The sequence below is a fragment of the Pithys albifrons genome, chromosome 25, assembly GCF_047495875.1.
Source record: "Pithys albifrons albifrons isolate INPA30051 chromosome 25, PitAlb_v1, whole genome shotgun sequence".
NCBI lineage: Eukaryota > Metazoa > Chordata > Aves > Passeriformes > Thamnophilidae > Pithys > Pithys albifrons.
In genome coordinates, this window is record NC_092482.1 from 5,440,169 (window position 1) to 5,463,207 (window position 23,039).

General features: G+C 53.0%; 1 protein-coding gene across 2 annotated transcripts in view; it reads right to left on the reverse strand.

Annotated features, from left to right (window-relative positions):
- The window catches only part of MYO1D (myosin ID), a 215,458-nt gene that overhangs the window by 70,928 nt on the left and 121,491 nt on the right, over window positions 1-23,039 (reverse strand). For both annotated transcript variants that reach the window (XM_071577407.1, XM_071577408.1), the window contains exons 17-20: window positions 19,375-19,598; window positions 17,399-17,543; window positions 16,802-16,906; window positions 4,954-5,067 (exon numbers count right to left, since the gene is read on the reverse strand). In XM_071577407.1, coding sequence (XP_071433508.1) covers window positions 4,954-5,067; window positions 16,802-16,906; window positions 17,399-17,543; window positions 19,375-19,598 — 588 coding nt within the window. The remainder of the gene's footprint in view (window positions 1-4,953; window positions 5,068-16,801; window positions 16,907-17,398; window positions 17,544-19,374; window positions 19,599-23,039) is intronic.

A 23,039-nucleotide genomic window follows, 5' to 3' on the forward strand; every position in this document is an offset into this window, starting at 1 on the left:
ATCCAGGGAGGGAGGAGGGCAGGATCTGTGCAGGGATGTGCCATGGGCATCACTCCATCCTCATTCAGGGAGGGAGGTGGGCAGGGATCTGTGCAGGGATGTGCCATGGGCATCACTCCATCCTCATCCAGGGAGGGAGGAGGGCAGGATCTGTGCAGGGATGTGCCATGGGCATCACTCCATCCTCATTCAGGGAGGGAGGTGGGCAGGGATCTGTGCAGGGATGTGCCATGGGCATCACTCCATCCTCAGCCAGGGAGGGAGGTGGGCAGGGATCTGTGCAGGGGTGTGCCATGGGCATCACTCCATCCTCATCCAGGGAACCCCCATGGGTGAGATGGGCAGGGATCTGTGCAGGGATGTGCCATGGGCATGACTCCATCCTCATCCAGGGAACCTCAGGGAGGGAGGTGGGCAGGATCTGTGCAGGGATGTGCCATGGGCATCACTCCATCCTCATCCAGGGAGGGAGGAGGGCAGGATCTGTGCAGGGATGTGCCATGGGCATCACTCCATCCTCATTCAGGGAGGGAGGTGGGCAGGGATCTGTGCAGGGATGTGCCATGGGCATCACTCCATCCTCATCCAGGGAGGGAGGAGGGCAGGATCTGTGCAGGGATGTGCCATGGGCATCACTCCATCCTCATTCAGGGAGGGAGGTGGGCAGGGATCTGTGCAGGGATGTGCCATGGGCATCACTCCATCCTCAGCCAGGGAGGGAGGTGGGCAGGGATCTGTGCAGGGGTGTGCCATGGGCATCACTCCATCCTCATCCAGGAAGGGAGGTGGGCAGGGATCTGTGCAGGGATGTGCCATGGGCATCACTCCATCCTCAGCCAGGGAGGGAGGTGGGCAGGATCTGTGCAGGGATGTGCCATGGGCATCACTCCATCCTCATCCAGGAAGGGAGGTGGGCAGGATCTGTGCAGGGATGTGCCATGGGCATCACTCCATCCTCATCCAGGAAGGGAGGTGGGCAGGGATCTGTGCAGGGATGTGCCATGGGCATCACTCCATCCTCAGCCAGGGAGGGAGGTGGGCAGGGATCTGTGCAGGGATGTGCCATGGGCATCACTCCATCCTCAGCCAGGAAGGGAGGTGGGCAGGATCTGTGCAGGGATGTGCCATGGGCATCACTCCATCCTCAGCCAGGAAGGGAGGTGGGCAGGATCTGTGCAGGGAGGTGCCATGGGCATCACTCCATCCTCAGCCAGGAAGGGAGGTGGGCAGGATCTGTGCAGCCCAAACCAAGCTGTGCTTCCCCAGCCATGAGGGGACTGTCTCCAATGAGATCTCCATGGAAACACCACCCCTAAGGATCTGCTGGTGACAGGGAGCTTTGGAAGCACTGACAGGGATCTCAGCTGGGTGCAGAGGGTGATCCATCCTCCCTGAGGACACACACCCAAACCTGGCACAGGGCTGGGACACCACACACGTCACCTCTGGGGTCATCCTTATCCACCAAAACTCTTCACAGCATCTCCAACCATTGCTCTGACCCCCAAAGGGAAGGGATTTCTGTCTCACTCATCTTTCATGCAGCACCTCCCTCCTGAGGAAGGGCTGCCCTGGCAGGGGGCATCAGCCACCCAGGAACACCAGGGGCAGTGGGCAAGGCAGGCAGGAGGGGAGAGGCAACACTCATTCATAGCATTTGGAATAAAAAATAAAACATCACTACAGAAAGGGAACAAACAACTGCACCACAGCATTAATGAGGGGTTCACTTTAGGAAATCCTGGCAGAAGAAATACAAATGGAATGGCTTCAAAGGGAAGGGGAGGAGGTTAAATGGGATATGGGGAAGAAATTGTTCCCTGGGAGGGTGGTGAGGGCTGGGATGGAATTCCCAGAGAAGCTGTGGCTGTCCCATCCCTGAGAGTGTCCCAGGCCAGGCTGGACAGGGCTTGGAGCACCCTGGGCTGGTGGGAGGTGTCCCTGCCCAGGGCAGGGGTGGCACTGGGTGGGCTTTGAGGTCCCTTCCAACCCAAAGCAGTCTGGGATTCTATGAAACATTCCCTTTGGTATGAACCAAACACATCCCTGACTCCTCTCCCCTCCTGCACCTCTGAGGCCTCAGACCCTCAGCAGGACCCTGGCACTGCCCCCTGGCACTGCCCCCTGGCCCACCCTGCTGTGCCCCTGCAGGTCTGGGACTGTTCCCCAGGAGCACAGGGCAGGGGCAGAAAGGAAAAGGGGAGCTGTGGCCAACACAGCAGGAATTCCACTCCACTGAGTCTCCCAAAGCTTGTCCTAAGGAAATTTCCACTCTGGAATATCACTGTGACACCTGCAGGAGTCAGCAGAGGGTCTCCTGGGCCCCCCTGGAGTGCCAAGGAGGGCTCAGGTCAAGGAACTGGGGCAGATTCCTGAAGGGAATAACTGCAGATGCCCCAAGAAAGCTGATTTATATCCACATGTAAGAATTCTGAGAGCAAGAGGCTGATCTGCACAGACCATAAACTGCTGTGGTGCCTGAGGAGCTGCAGAGCACCCAGAGAACCAGCACGTGGCCAGCACAGAGCCTGCCCACAGCTCTGCAGGAAGGGATATTCCACTTTAGACACACTTATTTTGGTGAGAAAGCTTTAATTACTGACATTCCTGAGCACCAGATACTCTCTGTGTAACCTGAAGTTGTGTCTGACTCGCCACCTCCTTTAACTATTAAGGCATGAAGGATTTCAGGGGGGATGTTCAGAGGGAAATGATCTGCTCTGTGCTGTTGGAAATCTCCAAGCTGCACCTTGAGACCCATCAGGCCCACAGGAAAAGCAGACATTGCTCTACACCTGTGACAAATATGGATTCATCATCACCAAATATGGATTTATCTACAATGGGAATTGCAGAGGCCACTCTGGATGAGGTGAGAGAGCACAATGAACTGTGGTGCCCAGTTGGGGCACCAGCAGGGAGGGCAGAGCAGCCCCTCTAACCCCAAACTGGGGATGCAGCCTGAGCCAACCATTCCCTGCACACCTGCAGGTGAGACTTCCCCCACTCCAATCCCACCCCAATCCCACCCCAATCCCACCCCTGCCCTCCCAGCACCAGAGACTCCAGACCCATCACTGCTCCCAGCACAACCATCCCATCATTTGTGTGGTGTTGTAGTTTTGAATGATAATGTAAATTCTCTCCCTCCCACTACAGAACAAAGGAAAAGCCCAACCACTCTGAATTCCCAGTGGATGACCTGAGTTAATGCTTGGGGGTGGGGGAGGGAGAAAGGGGGACTTTTTCTCAGCAGTGGAGCTGAGCTGCTCTGGTTCTTTTTTTTTCTTTCTTTGTTCCCTGTGTGTTGGTTTGACTTTTTTGGGGGTTTCTTTTGGGCAGCAGCAGCAAAGGAGCCACTGCTGCTGGTGAGAGCTCTTTTTCTGGCTCTGCTCTTTGCTTTTCCCCCTCCATCTCTGGGCACCCTGAGCTTCAGAGAGAGAGAGGAGAGGAGAGACTGAGCTGCTTCAGGACACACTGCAGACCTTTTCTTTCCCTCTTCCTGGGGGCCTATTTGGACTGCAAGGAGATCCCTGGGAATTATCACCATTTCTTCCACTCTCAGAAGAAGGAAACTTCTTCATTTGGAAGAAAGGACAAGGAGAGAGAGAGAGAGAAGGGAGAGAGAGAAGGGAGAGAGAGAAGGGAGAGAGAATTCATCTGAGTGCTCCCTGCTCGTCTCTGCCTCGCTGGGAACAGGCTGAGAACTCACCTCTCAGCCAGCCCAGGTGTGACACTGACCCTGTCCATAAATGCAACAGCTCCAGGAGGAACCCACAGTTTGGGGGTTGTTCTCTTTGGTTTTTTCTTCTGGTGCTGGGGGAGTAGTTTGTTCAGGTGTGTTTACAGTTATATCTATATCTACATATATATATATAGTAGTTAAGAACAGTTATCCTTCCTATATCCATTTCCTAATTAAAGTTCCTTTTTCTTAAACTTGATAAAGAGTGATGTGATTATTGTGGAGGAATCCTCTCCTCTGCTTTTTGGTAAACATTTGGGTTTTTTCCCTCAAACTAAGACATGTGGTGACATCCCCAAGGCACAGGCAAGCTCTGCAGGTTGGAGATAACCACAGCAGAGCCACCTGGGGCTGAGGGACAGCTGGGTGCCCCCTCCAGGGGGCTGGGGGGCACAGGGGAGGTGCTGCCCACCATAATCTGCTGCCTCCCCCCTGGCAGCTCCACCTGCAGCCCCCAAGGCCACACCTCACCCTAATCCCACTCTGAGCTTTGACAGGATTTGCATTAAACAGGAGCAAACCAAATAAATAAATAAATAGATCTAAGCATGACAGGAAGGATCAAAGAAAGCCTCAGAGACACTGGAACAGTGCCAGGAGCTGCTGTGAAGTGCCAACCCCCTCCCAGGGCCAGGGTCCTGCACACAGGAAATAACACTGAAATGGGGAAGCAGCAGAGTGCAAGAGGCAGTTTGGGGTTCAGCTTTTGGTTTATGCACTGAAATGAAAAGCCAATATAATTACAGACCCACAGAATCACAGGATATGCTGAATTCATAGAATCAGTTGGGTTGGATGAGACCTCTGAGATCATCAAGTCCACTCCCTGATCCAACCCCACTGTGATCACCAGATCCTGGCACTCAGTGCCACGTCCAGTCTCACCTTAAACACCTCCAGGGATGGGGAATCCACCCCCTCTCTGGGCAGCCCATTCCAATCCCTGAGCACTCTCTCTGCAAAGAATTTCTTTCTGAATTAGAAGGGACCCCCAAGGACCATCGAGTCCAACTCCTGGCCCTGCACAGACACCCCAACAATCCCACCACAACGTTTTGGTGTTGTAATAACTGCACTGTAACTGTTCTAAACACATTAAAGACCTTCAAAATTGTCTTTTTCCATTTCGTGGCTATGAAAATGGAGCTACAGAGTGGGTGTCCTGCCCCCAGAGAGCCCCAGAGGAGGCTCCCCAGCCTCGTACTCACGTTGTAGAGGGGGATGGTCTTCATCACCTTGTACTGCCTCATGGGGTCCAGCTTGTAGAGGTGGCGGTCGGTGATGAAGATGGCTCTGTCCTCCACCTTGTTAAAGCGATTCACCTGGGGACAAAAGCAGCTTCAGTGCCACCAGTCACTGCAGGGACACACAGAGGGAGCTCTGCAGGGGTCAGTGTGCCAAACTCCCACAGCAAGGACCCAAAACTCATGTAAGGAACATCCAGAACTCAGTGAATACCCAGAACTCACTCAAGGAACATCCAGAACTCGCTCACAGAAAACCCAGAACTCACACAAGGAACAGCCAGAACTCACTGAAGGAACACCCAGAACTTGCTCAAGGAACAGCCAGAACTCCCTCAAGGATCACTCAGAACTCCCTCAAGGAACACCCAGAACTCATTCAATGAATACCCAGAACTCACGGAAGGAACACTCAGAATTTGCTCAAGGAACAGCCAGAACTCCCTCAAGGAACACTCAGAACTCCCTCAAGGAACACTCAGAACTCATTCAAGGAATACCCAGAACTCCCTCAAGGAATACCCAAAACTCCCTCAAGGAACAGCCAGAACTTGCTCAAGGAACAGCCAGAACTCCCTCAAGGAACACCCAGAACTCATTCAATGAATACCCAAAACTCACGGAAGGAACACTCAGAATTTGCTCAAGGAACACCCAGAACTCACTCGAGGAACACCCAGAACTCACTCAAGGACCATCCAGCAGTCATTCAAGGGACACCCAGAACTCATTCAAGGAATACCCAGAACTCCCTCAAGGAATACCCAGAACTCACTCAAGGGACACCCAGAACTCACTCAAGGAACACCCAAAACTCACTCAAGGGGCACCCAGCACTCCCACAGCTCCCACACAGGTTTTCTGCAAAGCCCTTGAAACATTGGAAAGGGAAGATGGACCCTGTAATGCCATTGTACAAACAGGGAAATGCAGCCTTGGAGAAGCACATTCCCAGTTGTCCTGCAGAGCTGTGGCACCCTGGGCACATCCAGGGCTTCCCTCCAACCAAGGACAGGTGTTTCCCCAGGAACACTCAACCCTCAGCTCTGTTCCCATGTGACACAGGTTCCTTTGGCACCCCAGAAGCTCCAGGAGGGTTCCCTGCCCTGCACAGCTCAAGGGCTTGCACAGCCTAGACCTGAGGCTTGGACAGCAGGTGCTTTGGTCCTTCCTTGTCCTGGGCTCTGTCACTCCATCCCTTGTCCCCAGTCCCTCTCCAGCTCTCCTTGGGCCCCTTTAGGCACTGCAAGGGGCTCTCAGGTCTTCACCAGGTGACCCCTCCCAGGTGTCCCAGCTTGGCTCCAGAGCAGAGGGGGCTCCAGCCCTTGGGTCACCTCCATGACCTCCTTTGGACTCTCCAGCAGCTCCACATTCCCCAGGGCTGTGTCCCCCTCAGTGCTAAAGAGTCCCAAGGCAGATGTCAAGTTTTGTCAGAGGTATGTAAGAAAGTAGGACACAAAGTAGAAACTGGTTTCCACCATGGAAAGTGGAGCCCTGGGTGTGTCCCAGCCATGGAGACATTTATTAACCAAGTGGGAAGGGGAGACAAGGCTAAGACATGATGAGGAGGATTGTGGGGTGATAGCCCTGATCAGCCTGGATGGGTTGAGGGAGACGCCTCAGCCCCTGGGGGGGTGGCACCAGCAGAGAACAAAAGCTTTCAAACTGATGAGATTAACAAAGGGTGGAATGTTGTTTAAGGAATGACACGGCCCCCCTTTGTGATATCTTCTATGACTGCTCAAAGGAGCCACCTCCCCGTGGGCATCTGCATCACCCCCCAGAAAGATTGACTATAGTCACCTGAAACCATCTGAAGGGAAAAAAAATATAACAAGAAATGCAGTTTTAACTGCAAGAGAGAGGGAGAAATGCCATTGCCTCTGTTGGGGTGGCTGCTGGCAGCTTGTCCTGCCTCCTCCTACCTCCTGGAACAACGTAGTGGTAAGGAGACCATGTGTTTTCCATTTTTCTATACTTTACTTTCTTAACTTTACTTTCTCACAAAGCTTATTACATTCTATCTCACATCTCATGCTGACAGCTATTGTGATTCTTACTTTATAAGCATCTCCTTTACTAACTGTGTTTTGCTGCCTTAATACTAATAACAGTAACCTGCTTTACACTTTGCTACTTTATATTAGTTATTGCTTTCTTTTGCAAGGTGCAGTTTCTTTTTTTCAACATGTGTGTTGATAAGAAGCAGCTCTGCCCTTCCCTTTTGTTTTGTGCTACAGAGAGAGTGGAGTGCAAGTTATTTCATTGTCCTGTGTTACTGAGAGAGTGTCTGGATAAGTGTTTTAGGTGGCTGTGTTTTCAGTCAGTAGTTCTTTGTTGCTGGTTTCTGTCTGTCCTGAAAATGGGATACATTGAACTGGAGTTTGGTGTGTTTGTCTCTGTAGAATGTGTTTGGTGCTGGTTTCTTTTGGGGTCTTTTAATATCAATTAAATACAATCTTGCAGCTGAATGTTCTCACCAGCAAAGCAGAACCCACAATAACTGTCACATATTTGTGTTAATAAATGTTATTTCAGGAGATGTTGTGGGGAAAGTTCTTTTCTAGCTATTAAGTGTAGCTTCAAAGCAGAGGTTGGAAAACCTTCCAGCCTGTTCTGTCCAGCAGCTCGGCAGGCAGTGCTGGGTTCATTAGGCTCTAATTTTCTGGAGGTGCTTATTTAGCTGCTGAGTTCCCCCTGGCTTCAGTGTGGCCTTCACAGCAGAGGTCAGAACCCCTTTCAAACTGGGGCTTCATATCAGGGCTCAGAACCCCTTCCAAGCTGTGGCTTCATATCAGAGGTCAGAACCCCTTCCAAGCTGTGGCTTCATAGCAGAGGTCAGAACTCCTTCCAAGCTGTGGCTTCATATCAGAGGTCAGAACCCCTTCCAAGCTGGGACTTCATATCAGGGGTCAGAACCCCTTCCAGCCTGTGGCTTCATATCACAGAGGTCAGAACTCCTTCCAAGCTGGGTGCTGTCCATAGTCAACAGACAGTGTTGGGAACATAAGGATCTGATTGTCTGGAAGTGCTTATAGCTAATCATTTCTTATTAATACAGTTAAGACTAGAAATCTTTGCATTTCTGTCTCCCTCCTCCCTTTCACGTGCAAGGGTGAACATAAATAGGGGTTTCTGGGAGAACTTCAGTGCTCTCAGTCAAGAGGCAGCAGAGTGACAAAGTTCAGAGCAGATAAAGGCAAAAAATGCAGACTGGGGAGCTCTGGGACAGCTTTCCATGAACAGCCCCAAGCCAGGAAAAGGAAGTGAGGATGATTTCAGACAGCTCTGGAGAGATCTTGGCACAGACACGTGTGGCAGCTCCAGATCAGCAGAGTGTTGGCATGGAAAAGGATTAACACAGGAATCACATCCTGGGTGCCAAGGGCTCACCTGAAGAGGGGGATGGGGAGTGTGAGGGAGACTCTGATGGTTCAGAGAAGGTGAAGAACATCACTGAGGGCCTGGAAAGTCTCACAGGAGGAGGTGCTGAGTAACTGGGATGATTTTAGGAAGCAGAGGAATGGGAGGGGAAAACCCTAAAGGCTCCAGTGAAACACTGAATGGCCCAGAGCAAGCAGGTTTGGAGAGGCTGGTGCCACACACTGGGGTGTTCAGCAGAGCAGCACAGGATCCTCAGGCTGCACCTGCCTGGGGACCTCCAGGCTCCCCACCTGCTGGGCTGGGACCTGACCCAGAGGCTGTGCCAGTCCCTTCAGCCCAGGATCTGCCCCACCTGGAGCTGTCAGGGCTGTGCCTGTGGCTGCCAAACACACCTCTGGGGTTCATTTTAGGTGTTTTAGAGAGTCTGCCAACAACTTCTGCTCCTGCCATGGTCCTGCTCAGGTGTTGGCCGTGCCCACCTCTGGCATGGGGGGGATTTCAGTGCTGGGACACCCCAACCACCCCCCAGGGAAGGTCCTGCAGCTGCTGCCCAGGGAGCAGGGATGGGCAGCACAGCTGGTGTGCATAAATCAGAGTCACAAAGGTTGGAAAAGCTTCCTAAGATCACCCAGTCCAACCATCCCCCAGCACTGCCAAGGTCACCACTCATCCATGTCCCCAGGTGCCACATCCATGTGGCTTTTAAACCTTCCCTGGGATGGGCACTCTCCCCCTGCCCTGGGCAGTGTGTGCCAGTTCCTGACCACCTTTGCCATGAAGAAATTTTCCCAATATCCAGCCTGAACCTCCCCTTGTCCAGCCTGAGGCTGTTCCCTCTCCTCCTGTCCCTGTTCCTGGAGAAGAGCCCAAATCCCCTCCTTGGATCCATCAGGGATTGCAGAGCCAGAAGGTCCCCCCTGAGCCTTTTTTTCTCCAGGCTGAGCCCCCCCAGCTCCCTCAGGAGGTCTCCAGACCCTTCCCCAGCTCTGTTCCCTTCCCTGGACATTCTCCAGTCCCTCAGTGTCTTTCTTCTCATGTTCCCACTGAGCAATAAATTCAGGTAAAGGACGTTCCAAAGGGGAGCTCCTGCAGCTTTTCTCACCCCAAATTCTCCTTGCTCCAAACTCCTGCCCTTTCAGCTCTTTCCAAGCACCCACTTTGCTTCAGGTGCCTCCAGCACATTCATGTAAATTAAACCTGCTGTGGTTTAGAGGTAAAACGTGTCCTGTTGGGGGGCAGGCCCAGAAGGGATTCAGACACATCCACCAGTGGGTTTGTAGGAGTGAGGACAGACCTTCTGTTCTCAGCTACAGCTCATCCCCTCCCTTCCCAGCACTGTTCTCTGCACCTTCTGGGCTTCTGGTATTTATATCTTGTTGATCCAAATGTGAACCACTCCTAATTTAGCTTCTTGACAAGCTCATGGGGGAAATGAAGGGCTGGCCTGGAGCTGGAAAATCTTCAGAGAAGTTTTGCAGGTCTCTGGCAGTGGTTTCTGGACACCACAGGGCACCAGCCTTGGGAGATGTTCCTCTCCAGAGAGTTTGGTGCCACAGGGGGAAAATGAGAAGAAAAGTCTTATTCTAAGGGGGGGAAAAAAAGACTCTGTTGTTTCCTTGGTGATCCAACAAAATCTGGAGGTTTGCATGAAATATGCATTTGGTTTCCTAAGGCAAAAATCTTGAAGATTTCCTTTGAAAAAGTGAAGAGCACCACAAAGCCCAGAAAAGATGAGTTTTTCCACAGGCAGGAATGACCTGCTTCTACCTGTACCTGCTGAGAGAAGCCACCACAAAGCACATCCTGCTCCCCCCAGAGAGGCTTCAAAGCCCCTTCACAGCCTGTCCATGAGAACAGCCCTGGTCCAAACAGAGCCTCCCACTGTGATTCAGCTCAAGCTGCTGAAATTGGGCCCCCACACACTCAAGCTGCAGGAAACTCCACAGCAGCTCTTGGAGGGCAGGTTCTGGGTAAATTTACTTCATTGACTTGGAATCCCAGAATCACTTTGGTTGGAAAAGACCCCCAAGGCCATTGAGCCCACGCTGTGCCTGATGTCCACCTTGGCAAAGCCCTGCCAGCCCATGGAGCCCACCCTGTGCCCGATGCCCACCTTGGAAAAGCCCTCCCAGCCCATGGAGCCCACCCTGTGCCCGATGCCCACCTTGGAAAAGCCCTCCCAGCCCATGGAGCCCACCCTGTGCCCGATGCCCACCTTGGAAAAGCCCTCCCAGCCCATGGAGCCCACCCTGTGCCCGATGCCCACCTTGGAAAAGCCCTCCCAGCCCATGGAGCCCACCCTGTGCCCGATGCCCACCTTGGAAAAGCCCTCCCAGCCCATGGAGCCCACCCTGTGCCCGATGCCCACCTTGTCCCCAGCCCAGAGCACTGAGTGCCATGGACAGTCCTGCCTTGGGCACCTCCAGGGCTGGGGCTCCACCACCTCCCTGGGCAGCCCCTTCCAAAGCCTGACAACAGCCCTTTTCACCAAGAAACTCCTCCTGATCTAGAATCTTCCTGCAGAATTCACTGGATCAATGCTGTGCTCCATCAGCTAAAAGAGATAATCAATATCCTGTGTGTTCCAAACATAAATATGTGAATTTTGGCTTAACCTGTGCCTGTTTAAGTTACCCTTTTAATGCCTTTTCTGTTCAAGGAAAGAAGTGTGTTAGACTGCAGCTAAATGTCCAGAGCAGACACCTGGCACTGCTGGTGCCAGTCCACACGTGGTTTGGTGACCAAGGGAATCACAGAATTCCAGAATCAGCTGGGTTGGAAAAGCCCTCTGAGATCATCAAGTCCAACCCTTGGTCCAACCCCACTGTGATCACCAGACATGGCACTCAGTGCTATGTCCAGTCTCATCTTAAACACCTCCAGGGATGGAGAATCCACCCCCTCTCTGGGCAGCCCATTCCAATCCCTGAGCACTCTCTCTGCAAAGAATTTCTTTCTCATCTCCAACTTCAATTTCCCCTGGCAGAGCTTGAGCCCATCATGCCCCCTTGTCCTATTGCTGAGTGCCTGGGAGAAGAGACCAACCCCCACCTGGGTCCAACATCCCTTCAGGCAGTTCCAGACAGTGCTGAGGTCACCTCTGAGCCTCCTCTTCTCCAGGCTAAACACCCCCAGCTCCCTCAGCCTCTCCCCACAGCACTTGTGCTCCAGTCCCTTCTCCAGCCTCGTTGCTCTTCTCAGCTGGGTTGGAAAAGACCTCTGAGATCATCAAGACCAACCCTTGATCCAACCCCACTGGGATCACCAGCCCAACCCCACTGTGATCACCACTCAGTGCCCTGGGCTGGTGATCACAGTGGGGTTGGATCAAGACATGGTGGATTCTCACTCAGTGCCACATCCACAGAATCACAGAATGGATTGGGTTGGAAAAGACCTCTGAGAACATCAAGTCCAACCCTTGGTCCAACTCCAGGCCCTTTACCAGATCATGGCACTCAGTGCCACGGCCAAGCTCAGCTGAAAAACCTCCAGGGATGGGGAATCCACCCCCTCTCTGGGCAGCCCATTCCAATCCCTGAGCACTCTCTCTGCAAAGAATTTCTTTCTCATCTCCAACTTCAGTTTCCCCTGGCAGAGCTTGAGCCCATCGTGCCCCCTTGTCCTATTGCTGAGTGCCTGGGAGAAGAGACCAACCCCCACCTGGCCACAACTTCCCTTCAGGTGGTTGTAGAGAGTGATGAGGTCACCTCTGAACCTCCTTTTCTTAGAAGCCACCAAGAAGGGCTGATGGTGCTCCTGAAATAAAACACTCCCCAAAGTGGCCCCTCATTCCCGCTGGCACCTCCCTGTGGTTCCCACTGACACTTTCCTGCCTCAGGGACCAGCAGGACCAGCACATTTTCTGTTCAAGAGTCCTCAAATCAGCTGAATCATGAAAATCCACCCCAGATGTCCTGGAGCAGTTTTGCTCTCTGCACTCCTGCTTTGTCCAGGAGGATAATTTAGGGAAGCAAAGAAACCACCTGATAATTAATGACACTTCCATTGCTCTACTCATTCTTCACTCTCCTAAAGCTTCCCATGGACCAGTTTTCAGTTGAGCAACAAAGAGCCAGTTTGTAAATCCACGACAGAGCAGGTTTAGCACCAGGAATGGACAAACCTCCTCCCTGTTTCCTCTCAAATGCCCTGATGTGGGCCCACCAGGTGCCACCCTGTGCCAGTGACATTCAGTAGGACATGGGGAAGTTGAAGCCAAAAGGAAGAAACGTGATGATTTTATTTATTATCAATTAAAAGGGGATGTGGCAATCAGGAGGATCCCCCCTGTCCCCAGCACTGAGGCTCCCCCTTGGATTGTTGGCACTGGGGGGGAAGAGGCTCCAGTTTGTATTTCTGTCAAGAGAAACAGCTTCATTTTAAGACAGAAATTGCTCCATGTGAAGGGCAGAGGGAGGATGTTCTCAGGGGGAGTCTGAGCTCCTGCAGTCAGAGCACAGAGTCACCCACACACCTTCTCTCTGCTGCTCAGCCTGCAAGTCCAGGGCTCACTCAAGCCCTGCCACACGACCTAAAGGAGTGCACTGGCTGGAAAGGGAAATGCTCCATTTTCAAAGGTCAAATCCTTGTCTGGTTCCCTGTCAAAGCTCAGCATTGTCTGTCTTCCCTCCTCTGCTCCCTTCAGGTTTGCCTGGACATTCCTTGTCCACACAAAAGGGAGACCAATGGTTCCCTCAGGAAGATGTCCTGTCCAAGCATGGTTTGGATGGGGTTGTTTGCATGGCAGTTGTCCCATGAGATGTGCTGGAATCACCAGGCTCACAAACACCCCTGAGACCCCACAGAGCTGCATTTCTGTCCTCAACAACAGTGCTGAGATTATGGAATCATGGAATGGTTTGGGTTGGAAGGGACCTTAAAGCCCACCCAGAGCCACCCCTGCCATGGGCAGGGACACCTCCCACCAGCCCAGGGTGCTCCAAGCCCTGTCCAACCTGGCCTGGGACACTTCCAAGGATGGAGTTTCCTTACTGATGACCCCAAAAGCCCTGCCAAGGAATCCCCAACTGAGCAGGCAAGCAGGAGATCAAGCCTGACCTCTCTGAGAGAAGAAAGCAACCAACAATTTAACCTCTCAAAAGGTCAAAAAAAGGACAAGATAATTTCAAACCCACAAGGCTGCAAGTGTCTAACCCTACAGTCACTGCAGAGCTGCTGACTTCCTGTCTCCATGGTCAGCTTTGCCTCTGAATGCACCTTTCAGGCTCAGGGGAAATGCTCTTTCTGTGGGTAACACCAATTCCATCCCCAGCTTTTATTACTGAAGTGCTGGGACCTCAGGGCAACAAACCCCTCAGGAAATGGACTTTCCCAGCACAGGAGGTGCACAAACAAGGCCTGTTGGATGCTCAAGGATTTCTGCATTCCCAGAAGCACAAGACTGCTGGAGCTCTGTCCTTGCAGTCAGGGAACAGGATGAGGTATTGTCCCAGTTGAGCAGGTGGGCCCAGTTTGTCCCTGTGTGGGTGTGCCCAAAGCTGGGCATTCCAAACCCTCTGGGCCATTGCCCAGCAACTGTTCCCAAGGGCCCATTGGCAGCAGCTGCCCAGGGCACAGCTGAGCCCTCAGGCTGGGAGCTGGCTGGGAAAGAAGCCTGGCAGAGGAGCTGGGAGAACTGCCCTGCAGGGACTCCTTGGCACCTCCACACCCACCTGAGGGCTCAGCTCTGCTCAGGGGCCACCAACGAGTCCAAAATCCCCACTGAGTGCCAGAGTCAGATCCCCCAGGGTGGAACTCCCTGCCCTGGGGGAGGCACTGGGGGCTCCCACCCAAACCTCAGGGGAGAGAATCTTGGGCTTTGGAGACTTCTGGAACCGCTCACTGGATGCAGAGGAGGAGCAGCCCCTGGCCAGGAGGAGCCACCACTCTGGCCCAGACTGTGCCATCATCTGCACCAACAGGTTTGTCCCTTCCTTTGCCTTTGGCCTCGGGGGAACCACGTGGGGCTCAGCACAGGGGCCACCAAACCCCCCTGTGTTTGTGCCCCAGGGGGCTGGGTTAGACTGCTGGGCTTGGGGGTTAAACCCAATTTCTCTTTGTGCCATTGCATTGATTGGAATATTGGTATTAAATTGTAACTCTGATTTATAATCTCTTTGGTGTTGGGTTCATTTCTCCTGCAGGTTTAAGTTCAATCCAGCACAAGCCAGAAACAGCAACAACTGGAACAACTTCTTGAAATGAACTTCTTGAAATTTTGTTTCCAGCCAAACTTTAGGAAAGTCAGAGGGAAATTCCCCTCCGATTTCCTTGCCCAAGGTAATAAAGAGGAGGTTTGGATTCAGCCCCACCTGATCCTCCTTTAATCCTGACACCAACACTCACCCCCCCAGCAAACCCAGGACACAGGACCAGCAGCAGAACTGCCCTGCAAGAGTCTGCTTGGAAAGCAATTAGAGAGTTCTATTTTTAAAAGCACAATTCACTGCTGAATAAACAATCTAAGTCACTAATGCTGACAGAGTTTGTGAGATTCTGTGCTGCAGAACAGACTGGGCTGCTGCTGTTCCATACAATATTTGCAGAGTCATAAAGGATAATTATGCACACAGGGACCAAGTGCAGGAGCACGTTTGGAGAAGTGAAAAGGAATAAAAATACACAGCTCCTTAAAAGCACTGAAGATCTGCAGCCCTGGCCTGCCACTGAAACTGGCTGTGGAAAATTCAAATATCCTGCCCTGACAGACATTTCAAACCAGCCTCATTAGGAACTATCCATGAAAACCAGGCAAGCATGGTTGTCTAATTAGTTCTTTAAACCTTCCAAGCAAATTAACAAAACCCCTCTGAATTCTTCCGTGAAAAGCATCAGACCCAAACCAGTTGTGCAGAACCACAGAATGGTTTGGGTTGAAAGGACCTGAAAGACCATTCAGTTCCAAGCCCTGCCATGGGCAGGGACACCTCCCACTGCAATTTATTTGTGACTCTGACACAACAAGGCCACAGCAGACACCCAGCCCAATTAAACTCAATCCAACCCAAACCAACTCAACGCAATCCAACCAATCCCAACCCAATCCAACTCAACCCAATCGAATCCAACTCAACCCAATCCAATCCAACTCAACCCAATCCAATCCAACTCAACCCAATCCAATCCAATCCAATCCAACCCAATCCAATCCAACTCAACCCAACCCAACCCACCCCAACCCAACCCCACCCACCCCAACCCAACCCCATCCAACTCAACCCAATCCAATCCAACGCAACCCAATCCAATCCAACTCAACCCAACCCATCCCAACTCAACCCAACCCATCCCAACTCAACCCAACCCAACCCACCCCCATCCAATCCAACCCAACCCAACCCCACCCACCCCAATCCAACCCCATCCAATCCAACCCAACCCAACCCCACCCACCCCAACCCAACCCCATCCAACCCAACCCAGCCCAACCCAATCCAACTCAACCCAATCCAATCCAACCCTACCCAACCAATCCCAACCCAACTCAACCCAACCCATCGCAACCCAACCCAGCTCAACCCAATCCAACTTAACTCAACCCAACCGAGCCCAACACAACCCAACACAACCCATCCTAACCCAACTCTACACAACTCAACACAATCCAACCCAACCCAATCAAATCCAACCATCCCAACCCAACCCAACTCAACCCAACCCATCCTAACCCAGCCCAACACGGCTAAACACAACCCATCCCAACCCACAACTAAACACAACTCAACCCAACCTAACCAAACTCAACCCAACCCAATGCAACTCAACCCAACCCAATCCAACCCAACCCAACCCAATCCAACCCAACCCAACCCAACCCAACCCAACCCAACCCAACCCAACCCCATCCACTCCAACCCAACCCAACCCAACCCAACCCAACCCAATGCAATCCAACCCAACCCAATGCAACCCAACCCAACCCAACCCAACCCAATGCAATCCAACCCAACCCAATGCAATCCAACCCAACCCAATGCAACCCAACCCAACCCAACCCAACCCAATGCAATCCAACCCAACCCAATGCAATCCAACCCAACCCAATCCAACCCAACCCAACCCAACCCAATGCAACCCAACCCAACCCAACCCCATCCACTCCAACCCAACCCAACCCAACCCAATCCAACCCAACCCAACCCAACCCAATGCAATCCAACCCAACCCAATCCAACCCAACCCAACCCAACTCAACCCAACGCAACCCAACCCAACCCAACCCAACCCAACCCAACGCAATTCAACCCAACCCAACCCTCTGGTGCAGTAGGTGCTGAGGGATGTGTCCATCCAAAAATCACCAACACAGCCCCTCAGAACAGGCTGCTTTGAGCTGCTGCCTGTTTAAACACTGCCAGGGTCACCCCCCTGCCCTTGGCTTCCCAAGGGTTCCCTGGACCCAGGAGTGCCCCCAGCCCTGTGGTACCTTGCGGACGTGGCAGGAGAAGAGGACGTTCATGTACTTGTCCTTCCTCTTCAGCTCGTTGGCAACAGGGACGAAGGAGCCAGAGCTTTGGGCACTGTCTGCTTTCTGGAAGGGCAAACACAGGCTCAGGACCCTCCCTGATGACTGAGGGGAGGGAGGGAGGCCCCCTCCAGCCTGTGCCTTGTGAAACCAAACCTCTACTCAACAGAAGCCCCAAAGGAAGGATGGAGCAAAGGGAACCCACCAAACCTGCCCAGAGAGGGTTTCTTTGTTCCTGTCCATTCTGTGCTTTTTCCCACTTCATCCAGCATTTTAGCTTTCCACTCTATCCAGCATTTCAGTTTTCCACTGAGGCCTCTCTTTGCCCAGTTCAGAGCCAGATGATGGTCCTGCTCATCCCCTTTAAAAGTGCTGGTGCTGCCCAGAACTCAGAAATCACTCCTGGTGCAGTGGAAGTCAAGATTTTATACTACAAAACCCCTTTACACAGGAAACTTCAAAGTGCTTCTCCATCCCAAGAAACCAACAGTCACTTTTCCAGATTCCCACCCTTTTGGCCTCTTTCCCTTGGCCATTGTGCTGGTCCCTCAGACTCACCAGTGCAATGTAGTTCCCCTGCCATGCTCTCTGCAGCCCAATGTCAGCTCTGTGTCCCTTCAGCACTTCCATGGCAGCCACCTTGGCCCTCAGCTGGGGGAGGAGCTCTGGTGGGACACTCCTGATGAGCTCAGCTGCTCTCCACCTGCCATGACACAGCTGAGTCAGTCCCACAGCCTGGACTGCACCCTGTAAGGACTCCTGAGCCCACAGCAGCACAAGGACACCCCTAAGAAGTCCTTCCTTAAGGCTGGAAACATCAGCTGACATTGTAATGCCACATATCATCTCCAACCCTGACAGGTCTGGCTGCCAAACTCCCAGTCCCCCACCCTAAAGTCAACTATTGGTGCATCTGTTTGCAATAAAGTGTTTGCAAGCCCATTTTTGGCTCATTTACAACATCCTTCTCCTTTAACAGCTGATTTTGGCCCTTTGATTGAGCTCTGACCTGGGACAGGCCAGGGCAGCCCATCCACTGCTCCACACCACACTCCAGCCCTCAGCAGCAGCACCAGGTCTCCAGGACTGATGCTATAAAAAGACTTTTAGCAACTCAGATTCTGTAGTTATGGTAACTGTGCTTCTTCTGAAAGCAGGACTGTGCCCAGACAGGCTGGGGGTGGATGGATGTCTCTCTTGAAGGAGACAGCTGGGGAAAACAACAAAGTTGCTTTGATCTAGAGCTGGTGGTAACCCCTGCAAGCAGATTGGGGACCTCTGAAAGCCCCTCCAGCCAACACTGCTCTTGTTCAGCCACTTTCAGAAGGTCATAATTTTTCAAACTGGAATCAGAACTGCTTTGCTTACACGTTACCAGAGAAAAAAGGTCATGGCCTTTACACACCAGGAGGTTTCATAAAGGCACCTTTTGTGCACCCAGAACATGAGTGGCCAGGGGGACATCACTCATTTCTCTGCAGCAAAATACTGCCTTGCTGCAAGGAGTTGAGAAGATCCCTTTTCTCTTCCTCTCATCCTACAGCAGCTGCTCTTGTCTTTCACAGCCAACCAGAAAGGCCAGGAAGGGGCCAAAGAAGGAAATACAATGTCTGTCCTCTCTAAATGACTCGGGCAACTGGATCAGAGATTTTTGGATGGTCCCTCAGCACCCACTGCACCGAAGGGTTGGGGTGAGGTGGAGTGGGTTGGATTGGGTTAGGTTGGGTTGGGTTAGATTGGGTTTGGTGTGGTTGCGTTGCGTTTGCTTGGGTTGGATTGATTTGGGTTGGGTTCAAGATGGGTTGGGTTGGGTTGGGTTGGGTTGGGTTGGGCTGGGTTGGGCTGAGTTGGGTTGGGTTTGAGATGGGTTGGGTTGGGTTGGGTTGGGTTGGGTTGCGTTAGGTTGGGTTGGGTTGGGTTGGGTTGCATTGAGTTGGGTTGGGTTGGGTTGGGTGCCTGCTGGGGCCTTGTATCAGAAACAGGAATAATTTGTAGTGGGAGGTGTCCCTGCCCATGGCAGGGGGTGGAACTGAATGGTCTTTAAGGTCCTTCCAACCCAAACCCTCCCATGATTCTATGGCTGTGGGTGATTCACTTGGGAGTTGGACTTGAAGATCCTCGTGGGTCCTTCCAGCACTGAATATTTTGGGATTCAAAGTCAAATCTTTGAAACAATAAATATTTCCTGTGTCAAGGGGCACAAAGTCACTTCATTTCCGACATCCAACTAATGTTCCTCAGTGATTTGTCCAACTTTTATGGGACAAACAGCAGCTCTGGGCTGAGGGATGGAGGGTTGGGGTGTGCCTGTGGCACATGGTCAGCAGGGCCAAACCAGCCTTGAATTCCATGTGGGCCACTGAGAGCTGGACTTGGATCCTTGAGGGTCCCTCCCAACACAGAATCCAATGCAAGTCAATGCTAAACCTTGGAAACACCCAATATTTGCTGGTCAAGGGCACAAAGACACCCTATTCCTGAACAGTTCTCCTGTGACTTTCCCAACTCCTGAGGGGCTGTGGGGCCGGGGGTACCTGTGGTAGATGGCCTGCAGGGCCTCCTCGAAGCGCCGCAGCACCCTGGGGGGCGTGGGCCAGGACAGGCGGCGGCCGCGGTCGCGCATGGAGCGCACGCCCTGGAAGCGCCGCGTCACCTCCCGCACGTAGGACTTCACCTTGTGGCGCCGGTAGTGCCGCAGGATGGTGAGGGCAGCCTTGGTCCTCCTGTAGTGCAGCCGGGCCAGGGTGCCCCTCCACACCTGTGCCAAGGGGCAGAGGGTTAGCAGGGAACAGCAGGGCTTTTGTTCTCTTCCTATCCCACTTCAGCAGGTGGGCCCAGTTTGTCCCTGTGTGGGTGTGCCCAAAGCTGGGCATTCCAAACCCTCTGGGCCATTGCCCAGCAACTGTTCCCAAGGGCCCATTGGCAGCAGCTGCCCAGGGCACAGCTGAGCCCTCAGGCTGGGAGCTGGCTGGGAAAGAAGCCTGGCAGAGGAGCTGGGAGAACTGCCCTGCAGGGACTCCTTGGCACCTCCACACCCACCTGAGGGCTCAGCTCTGCTCAGGGGCCACCAACGAGTCCAAAATCCCCCCTGAGTGCCAGAGTCAGATCCCCCAGGGTGGAACTCCCTGCCCTGGGGGAGGCACTGGGGGCTCCCACCCAAACCTCAGGGGAGACAATCTTGGGCTTTGGGGACTGGGGAACCACTGATTGGATGCAGAGGAGGGGCAGCCCCTGGCCAGGAGGAGCCACCACTCTGGCCCAGACTGTGCCATCATCTGCACCAACAGGTTTGTCCCTTCCTTTGCCTTTGGCCTCGAGGGAACCACGTGGGGCTCAGCACAGGGGCCACCAAACCCCCCTGTGTTTGTGCCCCAGGGGGCTGGGTTAGACTGCTGGGCTTGGGGGTTAAACCCAATTTCTCTTTGTGCCATTGCATTGATTGGAATATTGTTATTAAATCGTAACTGTGATTTATAATCTCTTTTGTGTTGGGGTCATTTCTCCTGCAGGTTCACCTTTAAACCAGCACACTTCCTGTGCTGGAATCCATGTTTTGTGTGAAGGGAAACCGCCTCTCAGTGCCCACAAAATCTCATTCAATCATCACTGAAAATGACCATGTTTGCCATGGAGAGCCCAATGCTTGGACTTGTTGGAGCAAGTCCAGACGAGGCCATGGAAATGATCAAAGGGCTGGAGCCCCTTTGCTCTGGAGCCAGGCTGGGACACCTGGGGGGGGGGTTCACCTGGAGAGGAGAAGGATCCAGAGAGACCTCAGAGCCACTTCCAGTGCCTAAAGGGGCTCCGGGAGAGCTGGAGAGGGACCTGGGACAAGAGATGGAGGGACAGGACAAGGGAATGGCTTCCCACTGCCAGAGGGCAGGGATAGATGGGTATTGAGAGGGAATTCTTGGCTGGGAGGGTGGGCAGGCCCTGGCACAGGTGCCCAGAGAAGCTGTGGCTGCCCCAGCCCTGGGAGTGTCCCAGGCCAGGTTGGACAGGGCTTGGAGCACCCTGGGCTGGTGGGAGGTGTCCCTGCCCATGGCAGGGGTGGGATGGGAGGGGTTTAAGGTCCCTTCCAACCCAAACCACTCTGTGATTCTGAGAATAACCCAACACAGATGAGGTGACCAAAGGCAACGAGCTCTGTATCAGACCCAGCCCCTGGCAGGGCTGATCCTCAGGAGGGTGTGGGAATAGAGGCTATTTTGGCACTGAGAAAACAAGGCTGGACATGGGACAGCAAAGGGAAAGGCAAGAGCAGGCAGCACAGTTACAGTCCCTGTAACCACAGCAGAACTCAGCAGTGCTGGACAGACAGACCAACAGAGCAGTAGGAACACAAAGCAGGAGTCACCCAGGGAGCTGAGACTCAGCCCTGTGGGAGTATAAAATAACATCGAACACTTGCCTCATTTACTTTCTGAAGTCATCAGGCAGACTGGGGCAAAGCAGCCCCCCTGCACCACACTCACTGTGCTGAGCAGCCACTCAGCACCCTCAGGTAGAACTGCAGCTGTAGATCCATCCCAAAGACATCCAAGAACATCTCCATGGAAAGGGAGGCAGAGCTGCTCAGAGGCAGCACCAGCTAAACTCGACCTGCACAGGCCTGGATTCACCCCCAGAGGGTGAGGGTGGGTTGAAGGTGCCATTTCCCTGTCTGAGGGCACAGCAGGCTCACAAAGTCAGGAATTTCACAGGATCACCACAAATCACTGAGCATGGAAAGAGCACTGGAGTAACTTGTGCTCCTTTTTAAAGAAGAGCAGAGAAGACTTGGATTGCTTGAGACAGTTAAGCAGAGACTGAAGGGTCACAAAATGTACCTGTAAGGGATGGATGGACAATAAACAGGAGGAACTGGGTAAAAACCTACTGCCAACTTCTCATTTTCTAATTTATTAAGAACAGGAATGAGGAACAAAGAGATCCAGGTCACAGCAAAACAGCCTCTGAGTGTTACAGAGGACATGAAGGAAAGAACTCCCAGTAAATCTGTGTGAGCTGATTAGGACTTTGCAGGGTTTCACTTCTGCCAGCTTTCCCCAGAAACATCTGGAACTGGTTTCAGACCCAGAGCAAGGTCTAGGTTTGGCTTTGCCTGCTGTGGAGGGAAGTGTCTCCCCAGCAGGCAGAGCAAAAGCTGCCCCATGTTGGGTCAGCTGCAGGAATTGGCAGCACAGCAGGAGGTGCCCCAGTGCTGCCAACCCCCCAGAGCCAGCTGGCCAGCCCAGGCCATGCCCCTTGGCTACACACAGTGAGCTGCTCATGGAAAGCATGGCCAGGACCATCCCAGGACCTTCCCAGGAGCCACCACCAGCACCTCTTGAAGGTGAGGAGACAGTCAGAGATAGGAACAAACTACTCCCAGGAAACAGTGGACAAATATTTTTAAAATTAATTGATTTTCTGGCTTGGTGTTTTTCTGACTGAGCCAAAGAGCCCCTCAGGAACACTGAACTGTCTGGTGGTCCCACAGACACTTCCAGAAACACAAACTGCCCAATCCTACAGACCAGGTGAGGCATCAAAGCAGCCAAACCCTTGCTGTGCAGGCACTTTGTGCCCTCTGAGTTGGGTAGTTGAGCAGCAGGACATGGACAAGACAAACAGGGAACACAGAATCCTGGAACCACAGAATGGTTTGGGTTGGAAGAGACCCTAAAACCCACCAGTGCCAACCCCTGCCATGGGCAGAGACACCTCCCACCAGCCCAGGTGGCTCCAAGCCCTGTGCAACCTGGCCTGGGACACTCCCAGGGCTGGGGCAGCCACAGCTTCTCTGGGCACCTGTGCCAGGGCATTTCCAGAACAATGCCAGGATGCTGGAGTGTCTCCTGCCAACACACCTTTCCCACGTTTGGACACAGGGAGAGAACCACCTCTCCCAGTGCACCTTCCCAGTCCCTCCCCCACCTCCAGTTCCCACCTGCAGAGCATTAAGCCCTGGCACATGAAATCTAAAGTCTCATTTGCAGAGCTGTGTTTACCATGACCTTTACCTGACTCTTGTTGCAGGAGCTGCTGTTGGTGGAGGACAAGGGTAGGGCCATGGCCAAACACACCCCAAACCCCACAGAATGACCTGTCCATCCAAGGGTTTACCTCTCTTTGCTCCCAAGATAATGTCCAGGGCATTTTCACACCTAGTTCAGAAGGGATTGGGCAGCTCACCTGCATCACCCTTGTGAGACCT